We start from the raw sequence: 20,640 nt of genomic DNA on the forward strand, positions 1-20,640 counted from the left end.
GGGAGAATGTGGGGGTCAGGCATCATGGTGCAGTTGTGAAAGCAGGTGGAAGGGTGCCCAGGCATGAAGGTGAAAGGAGTGCGCAGAGGCAGTGCTAAAAGAGTGGGGGTAAGTGAGTTTTGGGAAGTATTGCAGTGTGTGTAGCTACAGTGGTGAGACGAGAGGTGGGGTTGTAAGAGTGGCCACAATAGATGGACAGGCATAATGGTGAGAGTGGTGGTAGAGGTCATATGTGGCTTCTTGTTGCCATTACACTGGTTTCCTAATGGTCATGGGTATGTGCAATCTTTCTACTTGCGCCATCTTTCTGCACCTGCATATGCATGTTATGGTTGGTTCATGCCCAATTACAAACCTTTCCTTGCCATTATGTTGTCTATTTTCCTACAGCGCATGTTCAGTCTTGACGGTGATGTCAGCAAATACAGTGGCAAGAACTTACACATGCGCTGGTATCTTTTCCTACTGCGCATGTTGTGATGTCATACATATGGCACCAAGATCCCACACATGCGTGGGAGTGGAAGTACAGACTGGTCATTATCATGCATGCTTGGGATCTTGCCGACTTATTGTTGGTAGCCTTGCGGGTGTGACAGGACATCCCACAGATTTACCCTTTAAAGGGCAATTTATTGCCTGGGTATATTGCAAAACAATACCATGCATGTTAGGTATATTGTTTCACAGTGATGCAAGACAGAAACATGACAGGTTTACTCATGCTTGTGCTGAGCAAAATAAGCATCCCAAGTTTCTCAGCTCATAATAATGATGAAGTTTCTAACTACAAGTTTTTATTTCAACTAAGCAAACATTGTTTTTCTCTAACCAACTAAGCTAAAGCTTATCCTATATTATTATTATGAACATTCAGTAAGGGCACTTTCACACTCACAGCGCCCGGGCGTCGGCGGTAAAGCAACGCTATTTTTAGCAGTGATTTACCGTCATTTTAGCGGCGCTTTTTGGGCCTCTGGCGGGGAGCTTTTAACCAATGGGCAGGGGCGCTTTAGGAGCAGTGAATACACCGCTCCTAAAGCACCTCAAAGAAGGTGCTGGCAGGATTTTTTTTACATCTTGCAGTGCACCGCTCCAGTGTGAAAGCCCTCGGGCTTTCACATTAGAGTGACAGGAGAGGTGCTTTACAGGCGCTTTGCAGGCGCTATTTTTAGAGCTATAGCGCCTGTAAAGCACCTCAGTGTGAAAGGGGTCTAAGAATCTTAACATGAAAATTGGGGGAAACAAAAACACCATTTCACTTCCTCTATTCTTCTTTTAGAATAACTATGGGAGCTACAGCAAAAAAGGGTCAAATGAATTTAGACAATTTTGCTGGAAATGGAAGATTGAGAGATTCAACTTGATGGGCATCAGTCTTTTGTTTAACCTTATTACCTATGTAACTATATGTTTTTGACTTAGAAGTCAAGAAGAACAGCAATTATGTAAACTGGAAATGCAATGCATAGTGTTTTCATACACTGTATATTTTCCTTCTCTAATTTAAACAATAAAAATAAAATAAAAACAAATCAGGCCACAAGTAATAATGTAACATCATTTTATAAAGGCACACAAAGAAGGGTTTTCTTACAATGAAGGTGAAATTAATCATCTTATGGCATTCGCGCATAGGCAGAAATTTTACTTTTAGAGACAATTAAAATGGTTGATAAATTTACTTTAAGCTGATACAACCGAAACAATTAGTTTTCCCTTTATACTATTCAAGTTCCCTCATTTCATATGTAACTTTAAATGTTTTATTAGAAACACTGGCATGTTTTATCTCTTTTTTACAGTTACAATAATACTCCAGATATAGCCACACATTCCAATATCTAACAAAAAAAACATACAATACAATGGGGTCTTTTGAGTTCATTTTCACGTGGATCCTGCTTTCTAAAATATGTTGAACATATGGATATATTGTGACTTATGGACAGATTGGTTTATAAATATATAACTAAATGTGCAATTTTAACACATTAAGATATTTCACATATTTTAAAGCCATGTTTTGTTTTGGGAAACAGTAAAATAATGGGAGAGATACTCAGAAACCACTTGATGGCCAGAATCAATGTCTTACCTCAAAAAGTGGGAGATCATGGGACAAAAATTTTGGAAGGTTTACATCAATAATGGACCTCAACAGCAAAATCTCTTCATTTTCAGAGGGGTATTTAAGCTGTGGAAGTGAAAAATGTAAACATTTACATAATAAAAGTTAAAAATGTGAATGATAACTTACATTTGGGGACACAATTATTTTATATAGAGTACTCAAACATTTATACTTTAGGAATTTTTTCTTGTCTTTTGTTTTTATAAATAAATATATTTTTTCAAATTGAGAAACGATGACTAGGATATTACAAGAGAAAACTCTACAAAGAAAAAGTTGTATGTTTTGACACTGCATTTCTTCTTTCCTTGATAACAGACTAAAATCCTGTATGAAGTAAAAACTCGCAACATTCTAAAATAAGACACTAGTCTACATTTTATTTCTAGATCTATACTGTTTCTAAATCCATAAAGAGTTTCTATGCCCTTTAACCATGTTTCTCTGCTACGCTGTTGGCAACCCACAGAAGTTACTGTGGCAGTTTTGACAACTTGGCCAAATTTCTATATTAGGGCACTGTAGTGAGTTTTACACCCTACAACCAATTATTAGGATAACTGACTTTGCCATTGCAAATCATCTGCATATTGAGGTCTTGGGTAGGTCTCAGCAGGTACTAAAATGTATAGTACATTATACTTGCACATAATTAGAGAATAGCCATGCAAACATATATTGCACTTTGCTTTATCTGGGCTTCGGTGATAAACCTACTACTAGAATTTTCAGAGCTGGTGTAAGGAATGTGCTTAACTGGGTGTCTATACATTTTTTATGAATTACATATAAATGATGTAAGAACCACAAATGAACCTTAAAAAAGTAAAACTTAATCAAATTTTTGAATGTCCACTTCTATATATACACACACAGTGAAAAACACAAGTTTTACATCCATCTAGAACAACATGTACTTTAGCATGCGTGTGTACCTTCAAATTTCCTGCCGCAGTCAGCACTGATTTTACAGCTCTCATTCCATAGTCGTAGTGATGCTGGGATGATAACTGTTCTGAGCACAGACGATATGTTGCCACAATTTTCACCGACAAAGGCCTTGCTGTGACAAAGCCGCAGGAGTATAGAACTATCTCAGCTATCATGGCATAATCAGGAACCATCATGGCCACTGTCCTAAACAAAGCCTGTTTTAAATATGAAATAAAGATTTTTAAAGCCATTCCAATTTAGGAATAATGTATGAAGACAGAAATGTTGATTTTTTCAAAACAACTCAAAGCAACAAGTAATATTATATATAACAAATAATAGTGCGCTAAACCTCAAATGTATAATTAATAATATACTCCAGTGAATATGTGAAAACAATAGTGACCAAATTTCATAAATATAAATAATAATATGCAGAACGTCCACATGCATGAAATCATTTCTTGAATGCTGACAAAACGTGAATATCAAATTACTCCATTATCCATGACACTCTCTGCAGGGTATATGTGCTAAAAAATATTCACCACCACCTCAGTGTGCAATGCCTGCTCACCTCAAAGAAAGAACCCCTTGGGTCTATTGGCGCTTTCAGTGAAAATCCAAAAAGGTCAGCCAGATCAGGAAAGGATTTCAGCTGTTCGTTCCCGGATTAACAAAACTTCTCCTCATGAAATCAATTTCTCCAAGTTAAGTTTCTCAAAACAAATAAAAAATCATCATCGTGCAAGACTGAATACATTTTTTTTATAATTAAAGCAAGAAATGTATTCAATCTTGCGCGATGATGATTATACAGCAGAGAGTGTCATGGATAATGGAGTAATTTGATATTCACGTTTTGTCAGCATTTAAGAACTTATTTCATGCATGTGGACTTTCTGCATATTATTATTTATATTTATGAAGTTTGGTCACTATTGTATTCACATATTCACTGGAGTATATTATTAATTATACATTTGAGGTTTAGCGCACTATTATTTGTTATACATTTATTTCATGTGGTGTCAGAACACATTCTGATTAGTCGCAGCTGCTCCCCATTTATATATATATATTGCTTCACAATTTTTGGTTTAATCCGTATCAGCCCTTTGGTATCTTTATTGTTTTATTAACAAGTAATATTAATCAGTAAACTTCTAGTACTTTACAGTAACCATTACTTTTTAACCACCTCAATACAGTGCACTTATACCCCCTTCCTACCCAAGCCAATTTTCAGCTTTCAGCGCTGTTGCTGTTTTAATTCCCACAAATAGAGCTTTCTTTTGGTGGTATTTGATCACCTCTGGGGTTTTTATTTTTTGCTGAACAAAATTTTGAAAAAAAAAAGTTTTTCTTTTGTTTCTGTTATAAAATTTTGTAAATAAGTACATTTTCTCCTTAACTGATGGGCACTGATAAGGCGGCACTGACGGTCACTGATAAGGCGGCACCTATGAAGTGGCATCAATGAGGTGGCACTAATGGGCACTGATAGGTGGTACTGATGGGCACTGGTAGGCGGCATTGATGAGTGGCACTGATTTGCAGCACTGATGGGCATTGATAGGCGGCACTGATGGGCACTCATGGGTGGCACTGGTGGGCACTGATGGGCACTGAAAGGCTGCACTGATGGGTATATATGGGTGGCACTGATAGGCGGCACTGCTGGGCACTGATGGGCACTGACAGGCGGCACTGCTGGGCACTGATAGGCGGGAATGCTGGGTACTGATGGACACTGATATGCGGCACTGATAGATGGCATTGATAGGCATCACTGATTGCACTGGCAGGCATTTGGAATAGACACTGATTGGCAGCTGCCTGGGCACTGATAGGCAGCTGCTTGGGCACTGATTGGCATTTCCCTGGTGGTCTAGGGTGGCATACCTGGTGGTCCAGGGTGGTGCCAATTTCTGGTGGTCCTGGCAGCATCCTGGTGGTCCTGGGCGGGCATCCGAGGGGGGCTGTGCTGATAACAATCAGCACAGACCCCCCTGTCAGGAGAGCAGCCGATCAGCTCTCCTCTACTCGCGTCTGTCTGACGCGAGTGAGGAAAAGCCGATCAACAGCTCTTCCTGTTTACATCGTGATCAGCCGTGATTGGACACGGCTGATCACGTGGTAAAGAGCCTCAGTCAGAGACGAGATCGGTGTAGCGGTGTGTCTGACTGACACACCGCACCACCGATTGCCCCGATGTGCGCCCCCAGGGGTGCGCAAGAGCGGTCTTTCTGGGAGGACGTCATATGATGCCCGCCCAGAACGAGAGTTTCTCCGCCTGGCCATCATTTGACGGGCAGCGGGCGTGAGGCGGTTAAAGGGACTTCCAAAAAAAATTTTTCCTGCAAAGAAGATAGTAAACATTTACCTCTCCTTTACTGAAATCTATTCAGGCACTTCCAGGAGTGACAATTTCCTAAATATCTGCTGCGCTCCCGGCCAGTCCCTACAACACTACTAATATTTACTATCTTCTTAGCAGGGAAACATTTTTTTTTTTTTTGTTGGAAATTTTCTTTGTAGCCAGAGTCATTTTTTTCACATATCTTTTTTATTAATTTTCTTAACAAACAAACAAAACAAAACATCATACACATTGGGGGTGATTTACTAAAGACCTGCGCCTGTGGTGCAGTGGAGAAATTGGAGCAATTGCACAAAAAACGCGACTCAAGACATTTATCAAAAATTACGGTGCACTTATATGCACCAAACCATATTTACATAGGAAGCGATATTGCGCACTTGCGCAATCCTTTGCGCCTACCATTAGCAAGCGTAGCCAATGTAATCTTCTACATTTTTGTCTGAATACTGTGGATAACTATACTACAGTTTACCATCTTCTGTTACCAGGCTAAAAATGTATGTATATAATATTGTTTAAATGCACAAATTCTGTCCAGAACATGTAGATCTGTCTTACAACTAATCAAGCCTTTTTACACCCTTCTTTCAGCTTACTCAACTGCACATGCTCATTGTCAAAGCACACCATTTCAGCCTCGCCTGACAGGGCGCACACGTTTTAGCTTGTTAAATATGTGTGTTGCACACAGGCGCATCTGCGTTCTCCAGCGTTCACAACTGCTTATACATCGGGCACTTGGTCATTGTAGTTTTAATAATGTTAATGAGCCTTTCCTTATCACATGGAGAATATTGCTTCCAGTTTTATTCCATTCATTCACTTCTTTTTGAAACAACTCAATATACATTCTAGAGATCTTCCTCCTATCAACAACTGTGCGGATGTTCCCTGGACTAATTTTTTTTTTTACTAGTAATGGCGTAATTGTAATTGCGACATTATGGCGGACATGTCGGACATTTTTGACACATTTTTGGGACCATTGTCATTTGTACAGCGATCAGTGCGATTAAAAATGCACTGATTCTTGTGCATGTAATTGTGCATTTTATGGTGATAATCTATAATCATTGGTGGAGCCGAAACTTCCATGAAAACATCTTTTCAATACATGTCTGTGTATTGTGCATTCTGGACAATTCATTTCCCCATACACTGTGCAATCTGATTGGATGACGTTTAACCCCTTCCCGACTGGCGCACGCCGATGTACGTCGGCAGAATGGCACGGCTGGGCAAATGGACTTACAGGTACGTCCATTTGAATTTTCCGCCATGCCATTGCGTGTGCGCCGGCCGGGAGCTCCGTGAGTCGGGTCGCAGGTCGCCGCGGAGATACCCACAATCGCCTCACGGAGAGGACGAATGGGGAGATGCCTAGTGACAAGTGTCACTGATCTCTGCTCCCTGTCATCAGGAGCAGAGATAGTGACGTGTCACAGCTAGTCCATCCCCCTTACAGTTAGAACACATCCCTAGTACTCACTTAACCCCTCCCCACCCCCTAGTGGTTAACCCCTTCACTGCCAGTGTCATTTACACAGGAATCAGTGCATTTTTAATCGCACTGATCGCTGTACAAAATGGTCCCAAAAATGTGTCAAAAATGTCTGACATGTCCACCATAATGTCGCAATCACAATAAAAATCGCTGATCGCCGGCATTACTAGTAAAAAAAAAAAATTATTAATAAAAATGCCATAAAACTATCCCCTATTTTGTAAACGCTATAACTTTTGCACAAACCAATCAATAAAAAAACAATCAATAAACGCTTATTGTGATTTTTTTTTACCAAAAATATGTAGAAGAATACGACCGGCTCTGGTCAGGAGGTGCACGCTGAGGCGCAACGTACATTTCGGTATGATACGTTTGCGCCGGTAAGGCTCGATTCACATCTATGCATGTTGCTTTTGAGCGTTTCTGCAGTGCTTTTTGCGGTGCTTGCCGCGTTTTTGAACATGCGTTTTTGTGGCGTTCTGTGTTTTTTTTTTTTTTTTTATACAGTGTTTTTTTTATACTGTATACAGTGTAAAAAAAAGAAAGAAAAAAAACGCAAGGCGCTGCAAAAACGCAGTAAAACCGCAGTAAAAACAAGGTACTTGCGTTTTGGATGTAGGTCCATTGAATTCTATTACATGCAAAACGCTGCTTTTTGCATGAAAAAAAGTCCCCGACCCTTTCCAAAAACGCAGAGGCACAAAAATGCATTGATGTGAACATGTTCCATAGGAACCCATGTTAAAAAATTCCCATGCATTTCTGCAAAATGCAAAATGCATCAAAAAACGCGTTAGTGTGAATAGAGCCTAACACAGCGCTATTCCCCATTTACTACAGTAATCTCGGCGCATGGGAGGAGGCAATCAGTGCGCCACTATGGACATGGCACAGGACATCTTCAACTCAAAATTAAAAGAAGCTGGAAGTGCCAATATTATGGGGGTGATGTGGGGTGATGTGAAGAACTATAGTAATAACTGCCCAAGTAACAAATATGCCCAAAATAGAATGAGAAAGTAGGTCAATTTAAGCACTGCGCATCGCATGCGCAAGCGGCATTTGCGCTCCTTCAAATGCGTTGGTTCACTGCGCAGCCAAAATCTTAGTAAATGTCAAGTAACTTAAATGCATTTGCGTGGGTTGAACGGGCGCACCTCTAAACTTGACATTTTTTTTTTTTTTAACGCTGGTGCACTTTTATGTGTTTTTTTGTCGGATATATGCACACAGGTCATGTTAGCGTGTTACGTTGCCAACATGTGACATGTACCTTGTTAAAATTATGTAAAAAGACTCTCGCTCCTCTAGCTCCTCCTAAAAGGGCATTTAACCTTCCCCCTCTAATACATATGATTTCCTTGGGTTAGCTTTTGCTTTTAAGGGGGAACTCCACACTCCATTCTCCAATCTCCAAAGGCTGTGAGCTGCCTTCACCAATCCAAACAACATCCTTTTTCAGAGCAAACAACAGGGCCAGCTAGGAAAGGGGCGAGAAGAGCGATCGCCCAACCCCCTCCCGAACCATACAAGGCCACATGTACTCAACATAGATGGCTGCCTTTGGGGCATGTTGGGCTCAGCCCAATACCAACCACAAAGCACCTTGTACCCACTAGTTTAAAGGGGCTTTCCACATTCTGTAAAGCCCCCCTGTCTGCAGCCCCCCACAACCCCAGCCTAGGGTTGTGTGGAAGAGGCCCTTGTCCCTCTGAATATGTGACAAGGTGGTTGACTTTTGGGGTGCCCGAGCCCCTCCTGCCCCTAAGCACCCATCCCCCTTTCATGGGCTGGCTTGTTGTGTGTTTGGCTAGGGGTTTATTAGTGTGTGGGAGGGGCACAATATTTTTAGATTTTGGGGTGGTATTTTTCACGTGGGGGTTCTCACTTTAAGCCTTTACAGCCCCAAATGGCCTTGCATGTATTGGGGGGCAGGCTATTTTTAGTTTTGTGTTAAAATCTTGCAGCTGTGTGTGTGTGTGTGTGTGGGGCCAGCAAGAGAGTACATTTGGGTGTCCTTATCGAGTTTGTAACACATGTATTTTCTCTATGTATTTTGTTATGTCTTTGCAAAACAGATGTGTTTTCGAGCAAGTTTTACTTTGGTTTATTGTATTTTTTGGGTGGGTGATATTTTCCCTTGAAATATATTTGATGTCAATGTGTGTCGTTTCTAGGTTGTTCACTTTGATTTAATTGTCTGTGCTGCATTATTTTGCAAAAAAAACGTTCTCAAGATGTTGACTAATGTTTAAATCCTTAAAGCGGAAGTAAACCCATCCATAAAACAGTTACCTTTCCGGCACGTGCCGGAAATGTAACACTCCCATTGGTTGTGCTCTCAACCAAACTGTCAAACCATCCAATGGGAGGTGTCATAACAGATCACATGTGCAGCATCATGGCAGTTCTAGACTAAACAGAGGCCAAGATGGCGGCTTCCTTGGCTGAAAACGATAGGAGAGTTTACTTCCACTTTAATAGCTATCCATTTGTGGGCGCACTCCTTTTAACTCATGTTAACCATATTCTAGTGTCTCAAATTAACATACATGTGTTTTTTGCTTTCCTTGCTCTTTTCCAAGTCCTGTTTTGTTGACCAATAAAATTTGTAGCAAATTTTTATGTTTTGTGTTTTTTGTTACTTTTCATGCAACACATTTCCCAGCTGCAGCTTAACTAGGCTGATTGGCATGGCAAATCCCAAAAATGTGTGATTTAAGTTACTTTCCTGGTGCCTTCATGGTAGCATATGCATTGATTGTGTGTATGCTGCCATAGATAGGCACCAGGAAAGAAATGACAGAGAGGTAAGTATTCAATTTTCCATTTTAGTGCAGTGGTTCTCAGCCTAAGTTCTCAAGTACCCCCGACAGGACATGTTTAGGGAATTTTATCTTGGCTAAAATAGCTGTCCAAAATACCAAGCCATGGACTGATTTAAAGCACCTGTGCAAGATGAAGAAAAACCTGCAAACATGGTCTGTTGTGGATACTTGAGGACAGGGGTGAAAAGCACGGATTTAGAGCACTGAGCTAAAATCGAGCTCCAGACAATCCTATTCTAATTTTGGGCATTTGAGGGAAACTAAGTGAGTGTTAGAACCCCTGCTTGTCTTTTTTAGGTTGGGCTTTGTGTCCCTTTTCTTAAAATTGGCTTCACTTCCTGTCACATAGCCAAACAGGAAGTGAGGGTATAACCCTACCAATGCCTTTCCTTAGGGACACACAGGTCAGTCTAACTAGTGTCCCCATTAGGCAATTTGCACTCTAGCACTTTGTTGTGTACACCCCAAATTCTTAGGTATTTTGGGGTTTATTAAAGGCAAATCCACTCTGCAATACAAGTGTAGTCGCTGAATATCTGAGGGGAGGCACTGGTGATTTTAACATCTAATCATGTAGAAGCAAAGATGCTTTTTTTTATTTTCCTTGCATGCAGATCTCCACCAACTGCACTTGTAGTGCAAAGTGGATTTACCTTTAGTAAATCAACCCCAAAGACTTTCCCTGTTTTTTGTTATCTTGGGTTTACATTGAGGGGGAATTTTACATGCCACAGATTGTACATGAAGACCCCTTTCACACTGAGGAGTTTTGCAGGCCCTAAAAATAGTGCTTGCAAAGCGCCCTGAAACAGCCGCTGCCGTGTCTCCAGTGTGAAAGCCCTCGGGGCTTTCATATTGGAGTGAATGGAGTCGCTCTTTCAGGGCGCTTTGCAGGCGCTATTTTTAGTGCCTGCAAAACGCCTCAGTGTGAAAAAATTATTGCAATGATATCCATTGTACTCTGTTAAAAATATATACAATGTTTGAGGGTTCTAATTAATTTTCAAGCCAAAAAATACAGATTTTAACTTGAAAATAGAAATAGGCTTGGTCCTTAAAGGATCACTAAAGATACATTTTTTTTTTTTAAATAACAAACATGTTATACTTACCTCCACTGTGAAGCTCGTTTTGCACAGAGTGGCCCCGAACCTGGTCTTCTGGGGTCCCTCGGCGGCTGTCTCAGCTCCTCCCCGCAAAAACTAATCACCTTCATGCGAGCTCCCTTGCATGGTGGTGAGTTCTTGCGGGCGCGCTCCCATGATACAGCCGGCGGCCATAGTCGCTCACTGTGTCACTCGGCCCCGCCCCCCGGCGCGCCGCGTCATTGGATGTGATTGACAGCAGCGCGAGCCAATGGCTGCGCTTCTTTCAATCCATACACTCTAGCCAATCAGCGGCCAGGCTGATCAACGAAGAGGATGTCGGGAGCGAGCGCGGGACTTTTGAGGGGTCAGGTAAGTAAAACGGGGGGGCTGGGGGGGCCGGTATTGTCAAATGTTTTTTCACCTTAATGCATAGAATGCAATAAGGTGAAAAAACTTTTACCTTTACGGTTCACACTTGTGCGATGCCAGACATCGCATGTAATTCGCAGTCATTCACAGATGGCTGATATTGCACCGCATTCGGTGCAAACACGCACAGGACCCTTTTTTCTGTTCGGACCAGAATCAGATCGCATGGGTTTTCACACATATGCGATCCGATTCATGTCCGAACTGTCAGTTCGCAGTGCGATATGCAAGCTGAACTGGGGGTGTCGTTAACAATGTATTGACACTCCCCAGCGATTCGCATATGGCAGTGTGAACTGACATGCGAGTCGGTGCAATGCGGGAACCCGCAGTGGATTCGCAATGTTCTTGCATTGCACCAGTGTGAACCGGGCCTTAGTGGCTAGACACATTACATATTTATGGTCAAAATTTGCATAAGGCCCGGTTCACAATAAATCAGGCCGCTTCACGTAAATCAGCCCCATTGAGTCAGGAATATGAATAAGAACAAGTTCAAAATACAATATAGCAATTATTAATCTATATTGCCAGAGTCACTTTAATCTAAAGAACACATAACCCCTTGCAGCCAAATCTTGACTTAACCTACACTTTTTTTCAGGTTCATATGTAGTGCTATTCAAAAAATAAGAGTAGCAGAAACTACAGAGATTTATCTAGATGGAAAGTGAGTTGGCTATATATGATGAATTTCAGAATACAAGTAAACTAAATACAGTCAATAGGTAGATTTTGTGCCTTAATTTAAAATGTTATAGATGAACTGCAGTCTGCTCACATACTTTGTAATAAAAAGATCTTTGCAATTCTGAAGCTTCCCTCCAACCACTATTATTTTATATATACTGTGATTCTGTACTTGCCAAATGCTGCAGAAATCTCTCTCCACTAAGTCTGGCTGCAACCATTTTAACTGTGGGCAGCTGAAGCTGCTGCCTGTTCCCTTCTTGGATCTACACAGACACACAGAGGGACACCTCCAGTTCAGCAGCCCTGCAGCCCTGCAGCTCTCATTGGCCCTCTTATGACTCCCCCCCCCTCCTTCCTGGCAAACTCTCACGAGAGTGAGAGAGAGCTGTGCATGATGTCATAAGCCTAGGCTAATGACCAGACAAGAAACAGGAAGTGGGCTGTATAAGGTATTTACTGGCAGAAAAAAATGTTTTGCTATCCAAAGTTAAAACAAAAAGGGAAGAAGATTTAATAGATGGAAAGTTGAAAAAATTACTGAAGTTCCACGTTAAAAAAATAATCATACTGATTTCCTGACTCCTAGTATGTTCAATATGGCTACAATCTTATTTTATTTTTTAGCTTTAATTATTTATGTTTCTAATATGATTTCAACATTTTTCCCAGCCCTTGTGTTATTATAACTACTACTACATACTACTAAAATCTATCATCTCATCCTGCTCAACTCACAAAAACCCTTACAACATACATCTTTCATTTAAAAGAGATTTTTTTTTTTTAACAGAGAAAACAGCACATGTATGAACATTTGTATAACAAATTTGACTTGACAGTATATAATATGAGCTGAGCTGAGCTGAGCTACACGATTTGTAGGTGCATTGTAGAAAGACAAAAGTTTTAAATGAAATACTGAAGTACTGCAAACCCAATCTATTTCTTTTCTCTTATTTCTTTAAAATATATTTTTTTAACATTATGCCTGTTTTCCTGGTCCACCAGTTACAGCAAAGATTTAGCACGCGTTCCCTGTATAAAATTTTACAGCATACATCGTATAAGCCATGTATGTTTATTGGTTCATTTCCAGAAGATATGCATATGGATGTATTTTACTGCAGATCTCATCTCCCTTTTATTAATAAAAGCAGGCTGAAAAATGTGGCATAATTCAAGTTTTCTTTTATTTTTCTGTTCATTGCTCATCCACATGAATGTTAACACTATATTTCCTTTCCCTTGCTTTTTCCCTGCTGCTTAATAAATGCACCACAGTGGTGCCTCTGGTTCATTAACACAGAGATAAAAGAAAGACCCACTACACTAGATTAGGGATGTACTGATAGACGGGCTGCAGAAAACTATGGGACGAAAATAGGGTTATCGCTGTTTTGCTAATAATGGTGCTAATAATGGCATGCTGCGTCCGAGACTTCAATGCAAAATCACGTCCTATTAACCCTGACAATTTAAAAAAAATATATATTTTTTACTTTCTGCTATAAAACAAATCCAATATAAAAAATGTAAAAAAATCGAATTTCTTCATCAATTTATGCCAATATATAAATATTCTTCTACATGTTTTTGGTAAAAAAAAATCCCAATAAGTGTATATTGATTCGTTTGCATAAAAGTTATAGCGTCTACACTGATAAAAATGATTCTGTTGGCTTGTAACTTTGACAAATTTGAAAAAATTTAATAATTTTCAACATAAAAATAAATGTTAATTAATTTACTTTGATATTTTAAGTACCTTACTTAAAGAGGAAGTAAACCCTCTTAAAAAAAACGAGAAAAAAAAAAAAAACCCTGCAAGAAAAAGGCATAATGAGCTAGTATGCATAGCATACTAGCTCATTATGTATTACTTACCTCAGATTGAAGCCCCCGCAACGGTCCTTGTCTCCCCCTCCGGCCGCCGACATGTCATCCCAGAGTTACTTCCGGGTGTTACTTCCAGCGCTGTGATTGGCCGGAGCCGCGATGACGTCACTCCTGCGCATGCGCGTGGGAGCCGCCGGTAACAGCACGGAGACTGCAGCAACAGCACATAGGTGCCATTGCTTCAGTTTTCCCCAGTGCGCATGTGCCGATGACATCGGCACATGCAGGGGACAGGGGATATCTCCTAAACCGTGCAGGTTTAGGAGATATCCTGGGTAGCTACAGGTAAGCCTTAATATAGGCTTACCTGTAGCAAAAGGGGTTGTAAAATAGGGTTTACAACCACTTTAATTTTCATCAGTTCTTAAAACACACCTTTTACACTTACTAAAATAATGTATAATATTGAGTAATCTAGACAAAATCTTTAAGGTATGTCCATTTCCATATTCGAATTGAATTACATTTACTTAAAAAAATGATCTTTTCATTTGACTGAAATTGCGGGAAGCATGTTTGCCAAACGTGCAACCGCACAAGTTTTGATGCTGTATATTTTAAAGAGTTTGATGTCTTTTGGAACTTTGAAAGCCTGAATAAAGCAGTTCCCATACGTTTGAGGCCCATCAGGACAAAAGAGTGCCACCAGTGACAAGAATTTTTCCAAGTCACTACAAAGCCATGCAATGCCATTGAAAGGTAAGAGCAAACATCGAACAAATTATCGTTCACATGCTTCAAATGTTGCTTAATATACCATCCAAAATGTTTATTTTATTTTCAGATTAATATATTTATAATGAATGGACATACGTCTGTTGTATACACCTATTGAGACAACTCACTTGTGCGCACGCAAAGTTTGCGCTTACTGCATGCGGCAGAACGCAACCAAGATGCAGGGTGAGGGACCGCAGGCTGTTAAGCTTAAAAACTATTTTGTGCCACAAAAATTAATGTTTCAACTGGTTCAGTTTTTGAGATATTGGAATTCAAATTCAGATTATGCAACATCAAGCCCCGCCCACTTTGCACCCAATGTTATTACAATTTAAAAACAAAGATAGCATTTGTTTGCACTGCATCTGTGTAGATTTGTGCTGCAAAAACTAACGTATGTGCTGGTTTGGTTTCAGAGATATTGTGCATTATAGTTGATGAAACCTCTCCCACTTTGCACCACATATTATTACATTTTAAAAACAATTATACAATTTGTTTGTGCTGATTTGTACCACAAAAACAAACTTTCTGTTTATTTGTTTTTTGAGATATTGGACATGCAATGTTAGATTATGTAATCTAAAGCCCCGTCCACTTTACACTTACATCTTATTACATTTAAAAAACAAATATACCATATTTATGCTGCATTGGCAGGAAAAACAAGCATATTGGCATAGTTTTTTTTGATCGCCCCCTAATGTTAACTCCTTCCCTGCCAGAGTCATTTAAACATTGATCAGCGCATTTTTATAGCACTGGTCAATGTAATAATGTCACTGGTCCCCAAAAAGTGTCATTAGGGGTCAGATTTGTCCACTACAATGTCGCAGTCCCGCTAAAAATCGCAGATCGCCGCCATTACCAGTAAAAACAATTAAAAAAAAATAAAAGTCCCTAAATCTATTCCATAGTTTGTAGATGCTATAACTTTTGTGCAAACCAATCAACATACACCTATTGCGATTTTTTTTTAACAAATTTATGTACAAGAATATATATCGGCCTAAGCTGAATAAATTTGTTTTTTTTTATATAAATATATATATTTTTTGGATATATATTATAGCAAAAAGTAAAAAAATTGTTTTTTTTTCAAAATTGTTGGTCTTCTTTTGTTTATAGCACAAAGAAAAAAAACGCCGAGGTGATCAAATACCACCAAAAGAAAAGCTCTGTTTGTGGGAAAAAAAGGACATCAATTTTGTTTTGGTACAGTGTTGCACGACCGCAGAATTGTCAGTTAAAGCAACGCAGTGCAGTATCGCAAAAAATAGCCTGGTCATTAATGGGGCAAATCCTTCCAGGACCGAAAAGGTTAAAGTGCAAATTACTTTCCTAAAAGGCTTAAAAAAAAAAGTTAAGACATTGTGTATTCTATGTTCTTTACAGATATACTGTATATACATGTGTGTGTTTCAGTTTGATTTGTTAGCTGAGAAAGAGGCATTATTTTCTTTTCTTTTTTTTTTTAAATGTTTACATTTACATTTGATGCTGCTTTAATAATATTACATTTGTAACACTTTATAAATAATGTTTTGAAAGCCTGTTTCATGAGCCTAGTCCTTTTTAAAAAAAAAACATATTATTGTAATATTTTTATATAAAAACCTTCAAACATATCAAATACATTTGGAAAATAAGTTTTACCAACTTAAAAAAATTGAGTAAGTTACAAGTTAATATCACTTAAAACTAAGTAACTAAGTAACTAAGCAATAGGGCAGCACAGTGGTGTAGTGGTTAGCACTTTCACCTAGCAGCTAAACTACCTGCCTGCATTTTGCATGTTCTATCCTGTGCCTGCAGAGGTTTCCTCCCACACTCCAAAGACATGCTGGTAAGGTAATTGGTGCCTGTGTAAATTGGGCCTAGTATGTGTATGTATGAATGGGAGTTAGATTGAAAGCTCCTTGAGGGCAGGGACTGATGTGAATGTGCAATGTATATGTAAAGCGCTCTGTAAATTGTCAGTGCTATACAAGTACTTGAAATAAATAAGTTAATGTATGTGTTCCCAACTTAAACTTTTCTATAAACTGGAAAAATTGAGTTGGCTTCATTTAAAGCTATAGTTCCAGACAAGTTAGGTATATATTCCTAACTCAAAACACCATGGTCTATAAACTGCAAAAAATTGAGTTGGCTTTACTTAAAACAACAAAGTTGAAAACATGAACAGTCTAATGAGTCAGACAAAAAGTTTAGTTGACAGTACTTAAAAAGCTGATGCAAATAGTTGCCTCAGTTTTTTGGCGTAGACTCAGCACAATGTTTTTTACAGTGTACAAATTATGGGATAGATTTATGGACTTTTTATTTATTTTTTATTGTTTTTACTAGTAATGGCAGCAATCAACGATTTTTAGTGGGACTGCGACATTGCGGCGGACAAAGTGTGCTCCTAGGGAGTGCTTTCTAACTGTGGGGGAATGCTGTGACTATAGGAAAACAGAGATCAATGCTTCTGCTTAGCAGAAACACAAGATCTCTATGTTCTTCCCTCACAGAACAGCAGTCTGCCTTGTTCACATAGGTAGACTGACGATCTGCCTCTCCTGTGAATGATTAGCGGGTCCCAGTGGTTGACTCCCCCTGTGTCCAACCACAGCAGGTGCTGGGAGCTCCAGCGGCATGTGCGCGCACTCCAGAGCCGAGAAGAGGATTCACATACAGCTATGTGATTTTGTGATTAAGGGCTGCCCCGCCGCAGTATATGTATGTGGGGCAGTCCTTAAGCGGTTAATGCACAATGGCGTCCCATTGACTTTAATGAAAATCACGTCCCATTGACTTCAATGCAAACATGCCAGCCATATTAATTAAATAATAAAAAAATAAATAATGACCTCCAAATTTTAGGTAGGTCATTTAAATGTGGGACTGATTACATGTATCTGGGCTGTGTTGTATTTATATATAATTTTAGTTAAATATTTATTTGTTTGCGTGCGCAGTGTGGGGTTATATATCTATAGTCCATAAGGACATGAAGAATTGTCTTAAAGTGGTATTAAAGACAGTTTTGAAAAAAATAACAAACATGTCATACTTACCTACTCTTTGCAGTGGTTTTGTATAGACCAACCCCTGATCCTCCTCTTCTCGGGTCCCCTGCTGGTGCTTCTGGCCCCTCCCTCCTGCCAAGTGCTCCATAGGAAGCTATGGGGGCACCCTAGCAGGCTAGCTCCTGGGCAACTGCTCTGTGTGTCCATTCACGCACGGAGTGTGGCTTTGTCCTGCCTCTAATCTCTCCCCATTGGCTCACTGGCTTCGATTGACAGTAGCAGGAGCCAATGGCCAATGAGGAGAAAGTGACCCGGGAGAGCATCTGCTCTCAATCCAGCACACTGCTGGATTGAGATTGAGCTCAGGTAAGTATTGAGGGAGCTGCTGCACACAGAAGGCTTTCTATGCATGAAGGTTAAAAATCTTGAGCCTTTACAACCACTTTAATTAGGCAACAGAATCAAAAGAGCACAGTTAGAAGCCTCTGGTCATCGGTAACCAATTTTATTTTCCCTTTGTTGCAAACTTTGTTGCAGATTCCTACCTTTTGTTATCCTGAAGAAATCCCTGTGTGTTCCTCTGTGTCCATGTGGTAAGTGAATCTAATGGGAGTGGTTTCTTAATTATCAATCCGCTGTTGCACCTGCGGGGCTCTAATGAGGAAAACTGCCAGGTCTGCATCCCTTTAGACATGAGTTGCTACTGGGGGTATCTCAGCAAAAACATTTTTGTTGCAGGGCATGCCTGGTATCTGACTTGTATCTTAGTGCAGACTTCTGGGAATATCAGTAAGCCAACCACACAAGCAGGAAATTATGTTTCAGGGGGCGTTCTGTGCAGAACACCCCCAGGTTGTCTTATTGCATTTACAGAATATTACAAAACTGCAGATTGAAAAGGAAAAGTCATTTTGAATAACAGTCAATTACAATATGACTATGATGTCGAACTTGTATATGCTATATTGTTTTTTTTTTATTTGCTATTTTTTTCCCCATGAAAGTAGAGCTACCCTTTAACTTCCTTTAAGCAAAGCATTCGGAAAATAATTTATGGAAAGAACCCCAAAACTAAGAAGCAACAAAATATGCAGCATACCTTAAGATTGTCTGGGAGCTCTGACCGTCCTGCATAGCCAGGATTCATGGTGATAAAGACAGAACATGTGGGGTTTAACTTTAATTCTGTGCCCTCAAACATCAATAAATCAGATCCTGCATTTATACCTGCAAAAAAATATTTCATTACAGGATAGATAGATAGATAGATAGATAGATAGATAGATAGATAGATAGATAGATAGATAGATAGATAGATAGATAGATAGATAGATAGATAGATAGATAGTATCTATATAGATTCATAGATATACCAGCTGGGCACATTGATGACCAGGAGGTTAAATGTGGAGATGGACGTTGATTGTTTAATTTTCAATTTTTAACAAAACCTTAATATGCATAATTCTAACAATACCTGACATAATGTGGTTGTATATGCCTACCAATGTGGTCATAGTACAAAAGTGGGGTAGACCCAAGTTTTATCACTGGTTCAAGTTCCTTGTCTTCTATATATATTTATAGCATGATTTGACACATAAATGGGGTCTGAGAAGCTGCACACCCCTATATGATAAGTCTTAAACAAACAGGAAGTTCCCCGTGGGGTTTTCAGGCAGCAATTTGAGAGTCGCAGACAGTATTTTATAAAAATAAATTATTTTTATTTTTAATTAGGCAAAGGACAAATGAACAATACTATATTAAAGTTAAAACATGAGCTCTGGTTTACAAAATACATGAGACTACTAGAAAAAGGAAAAATTAATGGACGAGGATAATAAAATACAATTATGTCAACTTGTTGTATTAAAAATATGGTGATGTCGTCCAATGTACAGGAGAAAAAAAGCCCCAATGCATTTCAACCTAAGAAATTTTGCGGTCTTCTTCAGGGGGTTCACATATTTCCTCTCCTTGAAATAGGCTCACTTAACCAGAGATTGCTTGTTAAAATACACACATAACGATTGCAAATAGTTTTCCCTTGATGATCCTGGAAAATGCTGAGAAAAGTCACACTCGCCTCCACCTCCACCCTGAATGGAGTGGCCCCCGAGTATAGAGCTTACAAGTGGTCACAGGTGTTTGGGCGCCCCGCAAGGAGATAAAGGCTAGACCTGTTTATTTTGGTAATTTTTTGGAGGCTATATATCCTCTAAAATATGCAGCATGGAGTCCTCCACCCTGCAGTGCACTTGTTCCCTGACAAACCCAGCCTGCACATCACCTCACTACTCAAGAGTTGCCAGCCCTGGGTGCGCTGCAGGGTGGAGGACTCCATGCTGCATATTTTAGAGGATATATAGCCTCTCTCAAATTGCTGCCTGAAAACTCCACGGGGAACTTCCTGTTTGTTTAAGACTGCTATATATATATTTTACACGTATTTATATATTTTATAAATCTATAAGTCATTTTTTATGCAGATTCTATTGGCCATGTATTAACATAGTAGACAATTTTGAAAGATCTGCGCTCACTAATTATGGATCAATTCCTTATCCAGCCACTAGATGGTGATATAAACACAGATTTGTTTTAGAAGGTTGGATGGTGTATAAATATTTGATTTTGTCATTTTTTTAGTTAAATTCAAAGGATTTTATTTTTATTTACATACTACACTCATTTTTAATAATACATTTCTGATAAAGTATAATATGATGTAGCCTATCTAGATAGCCCATATTATCAATTGCACAAACCTTAAGCAGAACAAAAGGTCCAGGGTGTACCAAGATGGAGGATTATATGTGAGGTGAGGCTTGGTACACCCTTTAGAAATGTACATAGGAAGAGGATATGACATCATCCCAAAGGTATCCAATGCTAATAAAAACTAGGTGTGCGAGGGAGGAGTTATACTATATATGGTTTGCAACACCACCTGAGGATATCCTTTGATAACGTCTCGTGGGAGGGACGAAACTTGTCAGTTGACCGCGG

The 20,640-nt window shown here is 39.5% G+C and overlaps 1 protein-coding gene across 2 annotated transcripts in view; it reads right to left on the minus strand.

The window, feature by feature from the left end:
- Nucleotides 1–20,640, minus strand: part of DNAH7 (dynein axonemal heavy chain 7) — a 607,644-nt gene that overhangs the window by 398,628 nt on the left and 188,376 nt on the right. For both annotated transcript variants that reach the window (XM_073633106.1, XM_073633105.1), the window contains exons 26-28: nt 18,728–18,855; nt 3,070–3,282; nt 2,099–2,197 (exon numbers count right to left, since the gene is read on the minus strand). In XM_073633106.1, coding sequence (XP_073489207.1) covers nt 2,099–2,197; nt 3,070–3,282; nt 18,728–18,855 — 440 coding nt within the window. The remainder of the gene's footprint in view (nt 1–2,098; nt 2,198–3,069; nt 3,283–18,727; nt 18,856–20,640) is intronic.

Source organism: Aquarana catesbeiana, linkage group LG06, assembly GCF_042186555.1.
Source record: "Aquarana catesbeiana isolate 2022-GZ linkage group LG06, ASM4218655v1, whole genome shotgun sequence".
Classification (NCBI taxonomy): domain Eukaryota; kingdom Metazoa; phylum Chordata; class Amphibia; order Anura; family Ranidae; genus Aquarana; species Aquarana catesbeiana.